Below are 14738 nucleotides of genomic sequence, written 5' to 3' on the forward strand. Positions count from 1 at the left end.
GCTTTTGTTTCCGCTGCGGCCGCGCCGGGCCTAGCGCCCTTCCGCACCGGCTGACAGAGCGGCCCGCGCCGGAAGTCCCGCCCCACGCCGGCCGGCGGAGCGAGCGGCGCCCGCGGGCAGCCAATGAGGTTGCCCGCGGTGGTGACGTTCCTCCTGGGCGGCAGCGAATGAAATGGCAAGAAGCGGCGCGCGCACGGTGGCGGCGGCGGCAAGATGGCGGTAAGGAGGGAGAGGCGCCGCCGGGCCTCTGCGCTCGCTCAGCGCGCGGTCCCGCGGGGCCTCGGGCCCTTCCCGGCTGCGGGCGCCGCGGCGGCGCTACCGAGGCCTGGCGGTGCCCATTCGCCGGCCGCTCTGAGCTCCGCGTTGGGGAGGTTTCGCCTCAGCGGTGCCGTTCCCCGGCCGGGACGTGCGCGCGCGGGTTTTACGGCCGTTTTAATTTAGCTTGTTTTTACTCATCCTCGCTAGGATAAGGAGAAGAAGAAGAAGGAGAGTATTTTGGACCTCTCCAAGTACATTGACAAAACAATCCGAGTGAAGTTCCAAGGCGGGAGGGAAGGTGAGCCCACACGCAGCCTCGGCCGGAGGGAGGCGTGTGCGTTCGCAGCGGACTTGGCATCTTGGCTCCCCCCCCCACCCCTTTTCTGTGTTAACTTTTTGTCTCCTGTGTGATCACATTGCCTTCATTTAAGAAAAGACGAATAATAGATTCTTTGCTTTGTTACTATATACTCTATATAGGTGAGAAGTTTCTTATTGTGTTTCTCCTTTAATTTTTCCACTAATCATATGATTGTTATTTTACCTGTGTTTCATCTTTTTTTGCACCTTTCTTTCATCTTTTTCTGTTGGATTTCATAAAGCATCTTTTGGGCTGTCTTCTTAAAATGCCCTTGAAACTGACTGGTAACAAAAATGTAAAGGTTTTAAAGAACGTTTTGAATAATTAGCTGAAAAACCTGAAAGTTTCCATTGACATAGCGCAGACAGATTTCAGCTTGTGCTTTTGCATTTGCATTGTGATAAAGAGGGCACTGTTTAATATTTCTGACTTCACTTTTTTGATAGCCTTGCTTGAGGGAGGGACTAGAACTAGCGAACTGAGTCATGTGTTGCTACAGTCCTATTTTTGGGGAAGGGGATCTCTAACCATTCTTTTGTGTATGTGGTCTTTAATAGCTAGCGGAGTCTTGAAAGGATTTGACCCTCTTCTGAACCTTGTGCTTGATGGTACCATTGAATATATGAGAGGTAAATAATAAGAAATCTCTTCTTGCTCTCTTAAACAAAAGCATCTTCTCATATTATGAGACTGTTTTCTAAGAGTGTTCTCTTGGCTGTTTGCAAGGAAGCGTCTCAAGATTTAATTTTGTTCTTAGGAAAGAATTTTAAAAGATAAGCCTTGTGTATTTTTGCCAAATATTTTGACATATTAAAGCTCTTGCTGTGTTAGGAATGTTCATCTGTCTATCCCCATCCACAGTCTTGCTTGATTTGGTCTAGGCATGGACAAGCAAGAAACTTATGCTCAGTGCATTCTGTAGTCAGTCTTTTTCTGGTTTGCATTGATCCCCAAATGTTTGTCTGAAAGAGTATTTGGAATGGGAGCAGGAGATTCTCTTAGCATTTGTAGGTATGTTCTTCGTTATGCGAGTGGCAGGACTGCTGAATTCCTTGTATGCAAAGCAGAGTGTGTATCCTTCGAATCGTAGTTCTTTATTTGTGACATGTGCTGCTTTGAAAGTTGATAAAACCTGAAGACATCAGATATTACTGCTGCTTCATTTTTATTGTTCATGTGTTCCAGCAATGCAAAGAAGACAGAAAAATAGCATTTGTCTGTGTTTTTTTTGAAACTGATGAGATTTGGTTTCTTTTCCTCATGCTGCTGTTGTAACCACAGACCTCTGCTTTTCAGATCCAGATGATCAATACAAATTAACAGAAGACACACGCCAGCTGGGACTAGTGGTCTGCAGAGGAACTTCTGTGGTTCTCATTTGTCCACAGGATGGAATGGAAGCTATTCCAAACCCTTTCATTCAGCAGCAAGATGGCTAATGCTTTCTTGGGACTCTCTTCAAGGGTGCAGATCATTGGAGGAAACTATCAGTGTGTGAAAGCTTTCTGTTTTGCGGGAGGAGTTTGAATGTGTGTTTGCTAGTATGGAAGAACAATCAACTTTTATTTTGTGGCTTTCTGTAAGTGGTGAGAGGAAGTAAGTTCTGATTTTGTTGAAATAAATGTGAAACTCTTCATTCTTTAGAATTGACAGGAGAGAGTATATTGTCTAGAAATTGTATGAGACCCTCTTGATACTGGCAGTTTTGAAACAACCACATAATATTAGTAATGAGTGCCCCGAGGATTGGTAATACGACTTAAATTTTTAAATACATTTTTAGAACATGGATTTTCTTCCTCTTAGATGTCAGCACTTAGCTGGGAAGCATCTTGCATTGTGTTTTAGGCTTTCCGCTCTTCAGTTTAGTTTGTTTTGCCTGCTTGCTCCTGTACGTGCAGGAAGAGTATTTTGTTGTATGGTACCTTGTTACCATGTTTACAGACTGCATAGCTAAGAAGATATCTTCTGGGACTTGTTCCAAATCTTGTGGGCTATGGTCAGTGAAATTGGAGAATTCCCACGTTTCTAGAGAAAGACCAACTTCTAGGATAAATACTGTGTCTTTACTGAATGACATGAACGTTGTGGAAGCATCTGTTTGATACTTGGAATTTTAGAGGAAGACTATTTAAGATCCTAATGTTCTATTACAGGCAGTGCCTGGAAATATCAGGTATTTTTGTATCTTAGATATGCATTTGTGGTTTTGCTGGTTATAATTTCATTTGTAAGTAAGCATTTTTTTTAAAATTTCTTTTATACTTCATAAATAACAAGATTTGAGTAGTTGTGAATGAATAAAAACAATTTAGTCTGTTCTTAAATTCCTATTGTTTGATAGTTTGAAAAGCACTGTACAGCTGACACTGCAATTCTCCACACTTGTAAATCTAAATGAAATTTGTTTAGGTGGTGGATAAGCATAGGGAAATCAGAAGAGATCAGATCAAAAGCTGTGCTCTATTCTAAAGATGGAACTTGATGAGAAATCATGATGCCTACTTATAGACTATATAGGTAGTAACAGGCAGAAGTTACCACCTGCTTTTCCTGAGGTCCCTTTAGAAGGAGGCTATGGCTGAGAAAACTGTCCTAATGTTAGCAGTAGTGTTGTTCCTAGAAATCCTCAAGAAAACATGCTAAAGACAGGCTGCATTAGTTGTTCATTTTGGTGTCAGCAATCTGCTCTCATTCATAGCCTTTCCCAGGTCAACTCTGCAATGGATGGGCACTTTGAGTAGATCAGTTGTAGTTCAGCGTATCAGACTCTTCTATGAAGCTGTAAAAGTAGGGATCAGTTGCCTTGTGTGGGATATTGTCTCTAACCTTGAGTGCTTTCAGACTTTAGTCTCCAAGGAGTTCGTTCTTTGCTGAGTGCCCCCAACAGAATCATGTTCCCTTCAACACTATGTTCTGTGTACAGTGGTACTCTTTCAAAGGAGACTCCTTATTTAGAGGAGAGCAGAATTTACTCTTCCTCAGCCTGAGTACAGTCTTCAGCCCTCCTTGGGAGGGAAGAGAGATTGTTGGTTGTTGTTGATACCAATCGCAGACTGCACTATCTCCCATGTCTCTTGTGTCTTCTGAGATTGGTGTGTGTGAAGAGACCTGTTGAAGCTCTTTCTTGAGTGGATTCCAGGCTCTCGATGCAGAGGATATGGAACAATTGCCTGAACTCAGAGGGACATGTTTTCAGGTTTTCCTATTGGCAAATACTAAGGAGTTCCCTACTTAGCAAATGGGTTGTTGAACCTTTATTGTAAGGTACTTACTGTTCTTATCCGTAGTACAGTTTTCTGGCTTATATTTAGGAGCCAAGTACCTAAAAACAAGAATATAAAAATGAGCATGAGTTTTAAATGCATAAAGCCTTTTCTGTTCCATTCATTCCTAAAAGTGAACTCATATAAGAATGTTGTAACAGCAGTCTTGAAGAAGCCTTTTTCAGAAATGTAGTAAGGAAGCTCCAGTAAAAAAGTGCACTTGATTCAGATAGCACTAGCCTGCTTGCTGACTGTCACTGAAAAATGGGACTGAATCTTGCCAAGATGGGTTGGGTGAGTGTGGCACCCTAGTTGAAGGATGCTGTACAGATCCCCCAAACTTCTTAATAGTTTGTACTAAACTATTTAGAAAACAAGGTACGTGGGATCACTGTAATCTTGCTTACGCTGTGACTATTTCTTTAGAGCCTTAAGTATGGCTGTATATATGACTTCCTACCGGGTGAGAGTGGGGACTCACTGCTTTTCCTCTCATCTCCCACTAAAACATCAAGCTAAATAGATGTGAAATACTGCAATCAATATGGAATTTGGTATTAAACTCTACTTATGAAAGATGCGGGTTTGAGAAAATCAGTGTTTTTTCTCTGGAAGTCTCAATTTCTGAAGTTTTTGATTTGAAAAAGGGAAAAAATATCATAATAAATTCTTTTGTTCTAGGGGGGTTCAATGTTCACATACAACTTTCTGAGATGTAGCATGCTTAGGAAGAGTTTGGTGGTTCTACCTTCTCTGCCTCTTAGTCCAGGCTTTTTGTTTGGATAATGGCTCCCATAATTCACTGAGGTCTTACTTAGCTAAGGTAGAAGCTAATTAAAGTTGCCATTTTTGATTATACAACTTTTCTGCTATTGCTGCTTTGAAAGCAGTGGGTCAGAAGAGCTAACCAGGAGGGTAGAAAACATATTCTATTTTTAGGACAAGATTGGCTTATCTTCTATTTATCCTTGCCAGAGGGATAACATTTCCAGAGGCCTCATGAGTAAAGACTGCGTAAGGGCTGAGTTAATTTTAACTGCTAGGCAGTTAACGAACATGGAGTCTGCACGAGAAGCAGAGGAGCTGGGATCTCAGACGGAAGTTGTTACAGACACCATTCTTGAGGTTGGAGGAAAACTCTTTCAGGTCAGCCGCAGAGCACTTTCGCTGCACAGTCGTTATTTTGAAGCCATGTTTTTTGGGGGCACAAGGGAGAGCTCTGAACACCATATAGTGATCAGAGGAATTGATGCAGTGCCTTTCCAGGCACTTCTTGAGTTCACTCGTACAGCCCAAGTGCTTATAGATCGAGAAAATGTCACCAGCTTACTGGAAACAGCTGATTTTTTTCAGTTTGACAATGTGAAACTGTTCTGTGAGAAATTTCTGGAGAGAGAGCTGCATGTTTCCAACTGTCTGGGCGTGATGACCTACTCACAGCAATTTGCCTGTGTAGAGCTGCACACATCTGCTGTGAATGTGGCTCTCACTCACTGGGAGGATGTGATATCTCAGGAAGAATTTAAGGCACTTCCCAAAGAAACACTGAGGCAGCTCCTGCAAAGCGATGACCTTTTTGTTTCTCGAGAAGATGTGGTTTTTGACAGTGTTGTGAGGTGGATAATGGAGGACCCAGCAACGAGGGAGGAAGACTTCTTGGATTTGGTGGGAGAAGTCAGAGTCGCTTTTCTGAGTCTGTCCTTCCTTGATATCTTGGTGAAACGCAGCAGGTGCCCCGGAGAGAAAGATGCTTTCTCCAGACTAATAAAGAAGTTAGACAGCTGTCCTCCACCAAGCTGGCAAAATGTGAAACTGTCTCCTTGTGCTGGCCGGAGCTATGACATCTTGTATGTTCTGGGAGGAAGACATGACAAAGAACAGCAAGAATTATTCCTATTTCAACCTAAAACAAGGACCTGGCAAGCTTGCTCTCCCCTGCAGCGCAGAAACCTCACCCAGTATGCAGTAGCAGCAGTAGGTAATAAGGAAATGTGGCTCAAGTGATGCTAGTGAGTGGAACTGAGCAAATGCAAAGGAAAGTTGGGCCTTAGAGACACAAATGCAGTGAGTTTAGTTTCCCCTCCTGTAAAAGCATTTTCTTACTAAAAACCTCACTCATATCTGTGTTCACTTGGGTTCAAGGGATGGTTTGATTTCCTTAGTTCTGGAAGAATATTATGAAAGGCTGAATATTTGTTTTCATATAGCAGAAACAGCAAAGCTATCAAATTCTCACATCAGCTGTATCTGGAAGGAGTCTAATGACTTCATTTGGAGAAGCTTTTTTTTTAATGCCTTGAGCCTCCTCTATCGTGGTGGTTTTGACAGATCATGTCTTCTGATTTTCAGCTGGCTTTAAGTTAAATGTGTCCAAGGATGCTGAAATTTTCATCTTTAGAGATTTTAAAGACTCTTCACAAAGCCATGGCCACTCCAGTTTAGCATTGGTGATAGTCCTGCTTCAAGTGGGAGATTGGATTAGAGAACCCCAGAGGTCCTCTCCAACAAGTGTTCTATGATTCTGTGCAGGCTTGGAAGGAATTGTTGCATTCTTTGGGCCCAATGTGTCTAGGCAGATGATAAATCAGCTACTGCAAACTAATAAAAAGAGCAGTGATTTTTCTCTGCTTGTCTTGTAGCGTTCCTATGACAGATTTTCATTTTAATGTTTTTTTTATACCAATGCTGGCCCAGAAATCCCACTGTTACTGTCCTTCTAAGGTAGAAGGTTATGACCCTCCAGTTAAAGAAGAGTAACAAATGTGGTTCAGCTTGCAAATGAATTCATGTCCTTGATTCTTCCAGTTGAGCGTAGAAGAGTTAAGCCTCATTCCTCAAGTGAGCTGCTTTATACCTGTGGGGCTTTCTGTAGGGGGTATATATTTATGAGAACAGAGCAAAACGCAGCCTGGGGAGAAATGAGAAGCCCAGTTCTTAGGAACAACTTTCAGCTTTCATATAGCTGATATTTTTCTCTATTGTATTCCCAGGGAATTTTGTTTTTGTGACAGGAGGATACTTCCGGGATGAGTTTGTGTGGTATAGTGTGGATTGGGTGCTGATCTACAATTGCTTGGACAATAGCTGGCTGGAAGGGCCTGCCATGAAGAAGTCTCGCAATAGTCATTGTGCAGTAGGAGCAGGACTCTACCTGTATGTACTTGGAGGGAGCACAGATGAAGGGGTAATTCCAGCAGTGGAGCGCCTGGGTTTGATGGACTCGGAGTGGGAAACCATGAGTCCTATGGCTCAACCTGTGGAGAGAGGAGATGCAGTCAGTGTAGGAATGAGAATCTATGTGGTCTGTGGCCTTGATGAAAATGGACATGTTTATGGTGGAGTGCAAAGGCTGAACACAGAGACGGACGTCTGGGATGTCATCTCGTTTTCCCCGCTTCCCAGGTAAGAAATGCTCTTCTGGGCCCCAACAGAGAGAGAAAGGTTCAGCAGATAATCGTATGCGGTCAGGGTGCCTGAGAAGAGGCCTTGGTCCCATAGTAAGTGACAGCTACGTCTCTAATGTCTTCAGTAGGGCTGGGATTTCAGTTCTAGTGGGTTTAGCATGACCCATTTAACCATACAGCCTTACCTTTTAGCACTGTGTTTTCTCATCTCCCCTATCCCCAAGTGATGGAGGATTTGCCGCAATCTGTCTCTCTACTCCAGTCCTAACTACATTCTTTGCTGAAAGTGAATTTACTATTTCCAAATATGTTTGCTGACTCCAGCTTCTGGCTATTGGACTTTAAAGAGAGTTCTATCTCAGACAGCTCCTTTTTAAATAGACATCAGTTAAAGGTTAATTTGCTCTACATGTACCGTGGCTTAATGTCTGGAAAGGCATTAATACCGAAGTGTCACACTTGCAAATAAATCCTTTCCTGCGTTCTTAGTAACGTTGTGTTTTGTTACCAGGAAAAATTCTCTAGAATTCCCATGAGATTACTCTCATGAGAGTGACGTGGAGAAGTGGCCTAGTTATCTCAGATGAACTTGGTTGTAATTGCAAGAGTTAACTCTGTGTTGCCAGAATCTCCAAGAAACCTTCTTATCAGCAGTCTGGGATTCCTGTGGTTATTGTCACTTCCAGGTAGTGCTGAGGACATATACTCCGTACTAACTCAATACCCACATGTGCACCCCCACAAAATGTACTGACAATATTGGAAAGATGCAAAGTAAAATAACATTAGGCAGAACTGAAAGCCAAGGTTTGTATTATACAAGTTTGCAGTTGTTAGTGAGTTACTGGGGAGATAAGACAAAGAATGTAAAACCAGAAAATTATAAACCTCCTAAAGTTTAATTGCAAGGACAAAGAGTGGACTGGATAAATCCAAAGTCTTGTCCCACCAATGCTTCTGTGATTCTCTGCTTAAATGGGGCCATCTTGATGTGAGGACCACTGTCGCATTGAATATATCAGGGACAGATCTTCCTGTTGATGCTGATTAAGATTTTCTTTCCTTCCAGGTATGACCTGCGCATCACAGCACTGAATGGTGCTCTGTACACCATAGGAGGGGGAGCTTTTCGATTTGATGTGAAAACAGATGAATGGACCCAAGTGGATGAGGAGTGTTTGACCCAGAAGTTCTTCATGGGCTGCAGCACTGTGAATGGACAAATTTATCTCCTTGGCCAGAGAAAGGGGAACAGTGCCCTCCCCACTGTAGTGCTCTTTGATCCCTACACTGACCTCTGCCAGGTCATAGATAACAAACTTCCTTGCCCCCTTCCTATTCATGGGTGTGTCTCTGTCCGAAGATTTGATACTTGGGTGTAAGTGAAGCCAGATGCAGCTTAGCCATTAAGTCATGTGCTTTACAGCTGGTGAGAGTTAGGTTGCGTCAACTTTGGTTTGGGAAATTTGTTGACTTTTGAAAAAAATCTGCTTCCTTAACATCTTCTGCATTTTTCTATCTGGCAAATGATCTTGAAGCAAAAGCCAGTGAAGCCTCTGCAACTACCTGTAGTTTGCAGTTTATTATTAGAAATTGTGGCCAATGCTGTTAAGGGTACTTAAAAGCAGAGAGATTCAGTATTCTTTGGGACAATCCCCTGCCCAACTTCTGGTGCTTAGCATGTGGGAAAGATTAATCTGGAGCAATCCTGCAAGACAGCAGTGCCAAACAGCCCAGGGAAAGGTGTATTTGCTGCACTCGCCTTTCAAAGATGCATCAGACAATAATCAGGAGCAGGGCACTGGGAATGCAGAGGAAGAGCCTGCAGGCTGTGGGTAGTGTATGTCTGTAGATTCCTTCATGTCTTCCCAGGTAGCTTGGGGTGGCAGCCAATACTAGTGATGCCAGAAACATTCTGACAGTCCCACTCTCTTGTCCAGAATGTGAGCAGAGGCTTCTAGACTCAGGAAGTAGGCAACAGTGAGACTCGGTCCTAAGTCAGGACTCCAGCTGCTCCAGGACACTAAGCCCAGCATTTTATCATTCACACTCCACATCTCTGTCCATCCCATAAGCATGACTTTAAACTAGTTAAAATAGCACTGTCCATGAGCTAGAAGGTGGAGTAAGATAGAGTACAGGGGAGTAATTTAGTGTGTGTTAAGGAGATGACAAAGCCTGTGGCTAATTTCAGTTACATTCCGCTGTACACGTGATTGAAGTCTCTTTCTGGTGCCAAAACAGCAGGGTACCAGGGGCTCTTTCTGAGGCTCTGAAACATCATGAGACAGACTATTAAACATTCATTTCCCTTCCCTTGCCCCTCCAAAACATCTTCACAGTGCTTTGATCTTGGAATTGCCACTGCCCTTGCAGTTCAAGTAACCTAGACTGCCTGTAGCTCTAGTGTAAGGATGCCCTGAAGTGCTCCCTGTTAGCCCAGACCAAATGCAGCTTCACCTAGGAGGAGACAAATGAGGCTGCTGCAGTTCTCTACTGGCATGGCCTAGTGTGGCGGCATGTCCCGAACATGTAATGTGCACTGCAGGTAGATCAACCTGCAATGAGGGCAATGGCAGCTGTATGTGTCTCCCTCATCATCCACCCACACAAAACACAGAGCTACGCAGGGTACCTGCTTCTAGTTAAAGAAATGGGAAAGAGTTTAGACAATCAAACCTTTCAAAAGTAATTTATAAAGAACTGTTACATTTAGTAGTACAAAATGATATACAACTGTTTCTCCCAAACACTTGTCACCTGCAGAGTGGCAAGATTGTACACTTGGACTAAAGAAACATAACAGTATACAGAACACTTATTTTGAACTTCAAATTAGCTCAAGGTTTCAGAGAAACTATCTCCAGCAAAGATGAATTTAAACCATGATGCAGAAACAGAATGCCATGTTCCCACAGAATGTTACTGCCCTGGAATCACCTGTGCTGGAACCACTTTTTCCTCTGAAATCATCCAGTGTATTTTGACTGAAACCTAAGATGAGCACAGACAGACTCAGCTCAAAGATCTTGCCCAGTCACAATTCAGGTGAACTCAGTGTACTGCTGAAAAACCATCACATGCCTCTTGTCCTTTTAGACTGTCATTTGTCTCTTAATTTTAAGAATGTGCCCACCTTCTCAAATCAGCTATTTCCTTGGTCCATGTTCCTCTGTTATTGTTGGCCCTTACCGGGCACATATACGGAAGTTTCTACATGGCCATGGCAGTCTGTTCTCTCCTCTCATTATAGTGAGCCTATTTATACTTTGGTTTTATAGTTTAATTTCTGTTTAAGATAGAAATTCATGTCATACTAATTTAACTTTTCTAAAGGGTTATAGGATCCAGCCTCGCCCAGAACTACGCAGGATATAAGATACACTCACAGGACATTTAAAGGAACTGAATTAGAGCTGCATCATGTCTTTATGGACTATTGCTTTAATCTTTCTATTTTTGATAAGTTTAGGCAAAGGCCCTAGAGTCAGAAGGCTAAGTTAAAGCATTATTCCATAAGGTTCAGCAGGTCCTATCTGGATTCTTTTTCCTCTGGGGACGGGGTAAAGCCATTCCCTTCTTATCACAGACTGACTCTGTAGAGATCTCCCACTGTACCAACCACAGTAGATGAAAACATGAACACTTAATTAGTGTTGTCTACTAGAACATCTGGTTTCTTGTCCCCTCCCTTCTCCTGACAGTGTTCCCTTCTAATACAGGTGTAAAGGATCAGTTGACAATTGAGACACAACAGCCTGCATTTTCTAGCTATTCTGACCATGATCTAGGTGGGAACTATCTGCAATCTGGGCTTTGGAGTTCCTACTTTTGCAGCAATAATGCTGATGACAGAAGGGACTGAGCTCCACATCATTTCAATACTGATCATATGCTACAGAGCAGCATTTCCTCTGAGAAGAAAATGTATTCTCCTACCTCTTTCCAAAGCTTTTATCCCACTCTATTCAGTTTTAGTTTTATGAGTGGATCACCTGTCTTCACAAAAGAGATGTTTCTCTATTAAGATTTAGATTCTCACACTTACTTGCTAGCCATAATCATTACTGGTAATGGGCCAGGACCGCCAAAGGCTGGTCAAGGCTAAATAAATTCCTTCCAAACAACATTAGGCAGTTAAGACTTGACATTGTCAGAATCTATCCACTATTCTGAGTGGTTTTCAAGATTAACACATTTAACAACAACTATTACTGTCTAATACAAGTCAAACCACTTTGATCCCTTTCTATCTGCTTCAAGACTACAACCCATAGAAAACTTTTATTGGAGAAAAACCAAAAATATCCTTCAAATATCAGTGCCTATATACACTTCTGTTTACAGGAAGCAGGAATTCAGCTATGATACTGCAGTCACATTCCCTTTTACCTACACAATGAGCGAAACTGTTTCTAAAGACGATTGACTGGATTTGTTAAAGACCAGCAGAGAGCAGTTAACAGTAGCTATCTTTCCTTGCAATGGCCATTGGTGAGATGAGTTCTGCTGTTCTGCTGCTGAGACCCATTCCTCTGGATACAGTCGTTGCTTGTGATGCTGAAATGCGTGATCCCATTCTTCTCTTTTTCTCTAATCTTTTCTCTTTCTTCATCCTTGTCACTCTCTTCTGTTTCACTTCTCATATCCTTTTCCATCTACAGAAAAATGTAAATGAGAAGCTATACATGCACGGAAGTCTGCACATGAAGCAGTGCTAGCTGAACCATACAGATGGCCAAGGTGCTAGCTCAGCCACTGGCTTTTGGCAAACATATCTACTGTGTCATTTGGCTTTTACCTATGCAGCCATCTTTAGAAACAGATTATGTCTGTCTCTTTTGTTTCAACTTCAGTGGGAATCTGTCATCCTGATAAACTCAATATGGAAAGCTCCCAAATATTTTTGCACCAAATGTGATGGATAATTTTTAGATAAAATGGAAGAATTCTGAATGTCCTTGAGTATTTTTCTTCCTGATGGCTCATTGCTTTCTAGTAAGATTATCATCTTTGTACATTGTAATCACTGCAATGGTAGTTGAGCAGACACTAGAACTAGGAAAATAACAGCAGTGCTGTCCAACCTTATGCCTCTTCTTTCTCTGCCCTTTTTTTTTTTTTTTTAATTTTAAATTTGCAAGTAATTTTCTCTTTGCTACTTTAATGAAAGACAGATAAAGAAGTCATGGACAATATGGATGAACACAAGCCTTTTTTATGCTAGTTCTCAATTCCTCTAGGACAGATTGCCACAGTTGGCTGCTAATAAAACAGCTCATCCCAGGCTATAAGGTCAACTCCCAAAGGCACTGACTTGTTTCTCCTGGACTGTGTTCCTGGCTTATTGCCAACCTAGTGCCATTAGGTCACGTCTTTGATTTTGGGAAGAATTTCGTGCTGCACAGCAGCTGGGTCTCACAGCAGATATTACAGACTGTGGTCAGAAAGAGTGGGATTCATTTCACTTAAGTTTATGCAATTGCATCTCAGAAATTCATCTAGGGTTACTCTACGACTGATAGAGATGAACTGGCACTAGTTGGGTACAATCCTGAATGGCTATTACAGCTATTATAAACAGAAATATCTATTCTGTAGACATCTAAAGTAGCATAATACAATCTACTCAAAACATGTAAGAAAGCACTTTTGCACTGGCCTCATCACGCATGACAACTTTTCCTCCCCTGGTTTCTTACTTCTTTGACAAATGCAAATCATACAGGTCCAGATATTAGGATCTTTACTTAGACATCACTGGCTTTGCTCAGAGTAATCTTCCCTGGAGTCCAACCCACATTTTTCTTGAACGTAAGAAATGTGTCCAAGGTTATGTAGATGGAAAATTTATCTTTTTCATCAGCTTTGCCTAGCAGTATTAAGAGTGCCTCTTTTACCACACTGTAAAAGAGTAGGATTCTACATCTATAATTTCACCAGCAGGATAAGAAAGAATCCATCCTGGATGAACCCCTGTGCTCTCAACCAAGCAGTCTAGGGGGACCCTCCCTCCACACATGATGTACAAGAAGAATGCAAACTGATCTATACCGTGCCCTGGAGGAGGAACTTGTAGACCATATGAATAATTAGGCAGGACCAGAAGACATGGAGCAGCTGCAGAGTTATCAGAAGAGCGTTCATGAAGTAATACCCAAAGAAAGGCTGGAATATCTCCATGGAGTAATAGTAGGTATTATAGAGCACTCTGCAAGAGAGAGGGAATTGCAGTTTGTTCATAGCAATGCTTTAGTAAGCCAATCCCAGAAAGCTCTAGTGACAGAGGAAGTTTCAGGTCATTCACTCTGTTTCTGTATATAACCCTGTGAACCAACCCTCAGTTACCCACCAAAAATTAGGAGGATAGGGCTCTCTTCCCAAAAGAGGCCTTCAGGAGGGAGATGGAACAGCCGTGCGGCACTGTAGCCTATGCAGAGGGCAGGAACATGGGCTCAAGAATTGAAAAGAAAGGGCTGCGTAACAGATTCAGCACTCAGCTGAATTATCCTGCCTCCAACAAGGCAGCTTTGCCATTTCCCTTGACTGCGACAGACTCACGTGTAGGGGAAAATGACCAGGCGGCTGATGAGGAAAACAGCTGAGAAGATCATAAAGAGGCAGTTACAAGTTTTTTTCCACTTCATATAATTGAATACCTTAGTTGGCTGGAAAGACAAAGAACAATAAAAGACAATAGACCAGGATAGTTCATCTGTACATGCTCCAGGAGGCTAATGAGCCAGAGGTGATACATCTGCATGCAGGTAATCATGTCACCTCCTGGCTCTCTGGAGAAAAGCCTAGGATGGGCCAGGAGATCAGTACTGAGCTGTCTGTGAAAGCCCATAATGGTCGGCCCATACTGTGGTAGACCAACATACACACACCCTTTGGCTGAAGAGCATCACTCCCACCTAAGCTTTGCCTTGCACATAACCTGTGGAGCTCACCTCTAGGAAGCAATCAGAAGCATCGTGAATCACCATCACCAGTGTCCCAATGCGGATGTAATTGGCACAGTATGAGAAACAGATCAGGAAGATTGTTGCAGCATGATGGACTATCTGCTCCTTAAAGTCCTGATGAGAAAGGGGACAGGAGAGAGTAAGATTCACATTGTTCCTTCTCCCTGGTTAGAGCATGATTCCTGCAGCAGCAATAAAACCTTTCTGCCCTTACACCCAGTTAAGTAAGAAACCTCCCACTGTAAGGTCTAACCCATATAACTTTTTACCAGACACATTCTAGAAATGTAGGCAACCAAGAGACCTAAGAGTAATGAGTTTATGGTGTAAACTGAGGATTTCACAACAAAGAAGTTCTCTCCCCCTTCATATCAGTAGTGGTCTGGTGACAGCTTAAATCAGAAGATGGAATAATAACAGCTGGTGATTCAAAATGGATAAATTCTGACACATAGAGCTTCCCTTCTGCCACATAGCAATG

At 42.5% G+C, this 14738-nt stretch overlaps 3 protein-coding genes across 6 annotated transcripts in view; 2 read left to right on the forward strand and 1 right to left on the reverse strand.

The window, feature by feature from the left end:
- The first annotated feature begins 123 nt into the window (after positions 1–123).
- LSM7 (LSM7 homolog, U6 small nuclear RNA and mRNA degradation associated) lies at positions 124–2265 on the forward strand. The gene is made up of 5 exons (XM_062596585.1): positions 124–138; positions 181–219; positions 466–556; positions 1177–1248; positions 1916–2265. The coding sequence occupies exons 1-5, from the start codon at positions 124–126 to the stop codon at positions 2056–2058; spliced, it is 360 nt and encodes a 119-aa protein (XP_062452569.1). The 3' UTR covers positions 2059–2265.
- A 2482-nt stretch (positions 2266–4747) lies between these two features.
- LOC134151464 (kelch-like protein 24) lies at positions 4748–8788 on the forward strand. Of its 2 annotated transcripts, none has more exons than XM_062595993.1 (3): positions 4748–5863; positions 6876–7287; positions 8359–8788. In XM_062595993.1, exons 1-3 carry the CDS (start codon positions 4885–4887, stop codon positions 8669–8671), a joined length of 1704 nt encoding a protein of 567 aa, XP_062451977.1. In that variant the 5' UTR covers positions 4748–4884; the 3' UTR covers positions 8672–8788. The 2 variants fall into 2 exon arrangements, with proteins under 2 accessions (XP_062451977.1, XP_062451978.1); XM_062595994.1 differs by lacking the exon at positions 8359–8788 and adding an exon at positions 7801–8337.
- A 1177-nt stretch (positions 8789–9965) lies between these two features.
- Positions 9966–14738, reverse strand: part of CERS4 (ceramide synthase 4) — a 48970-nt gene continuing 44197 nt past the window's right edge. For all 3 annotated transcript variants that reach the window (XM_062595996.1, XM_062595997.1, XM_062595995.1), the window contains 4 exons: positions 14243–14371; positions 13851–13957; positions 13344–13500; positions 9966–11947 (listed from right to left, as the gene is read on the reverse strand). In XM_062595996.1, the coding sequence (XP_062451980.1) occupies positions 11759–11947; positions 13344–13500; positions 13851–13957; positions 14243–14371 (582 nt within the window). In that variant the 3' untranslated portion in view covers positions 9966–11758. The remainder of the gene's footprint in view (positions 11948–13343; positions 13501–13850; positions 13958–14242; positions 14372–14738) is intronic.

Source organism: Rhea pennata, chromosome 27 (assembly GCF_028389875.1).
Source record: "Rhea pennata isolate bPtePen1 chromosome 27, bPtePen1.pri, whole genome shotgun sequence".
In the NCBI taxonomy this organism is placed as follows: Eukaryota; Metazoa; Chordata; class Aves; order Rheiformes; family Rheidae; genus Rhea; species Rhea pennata.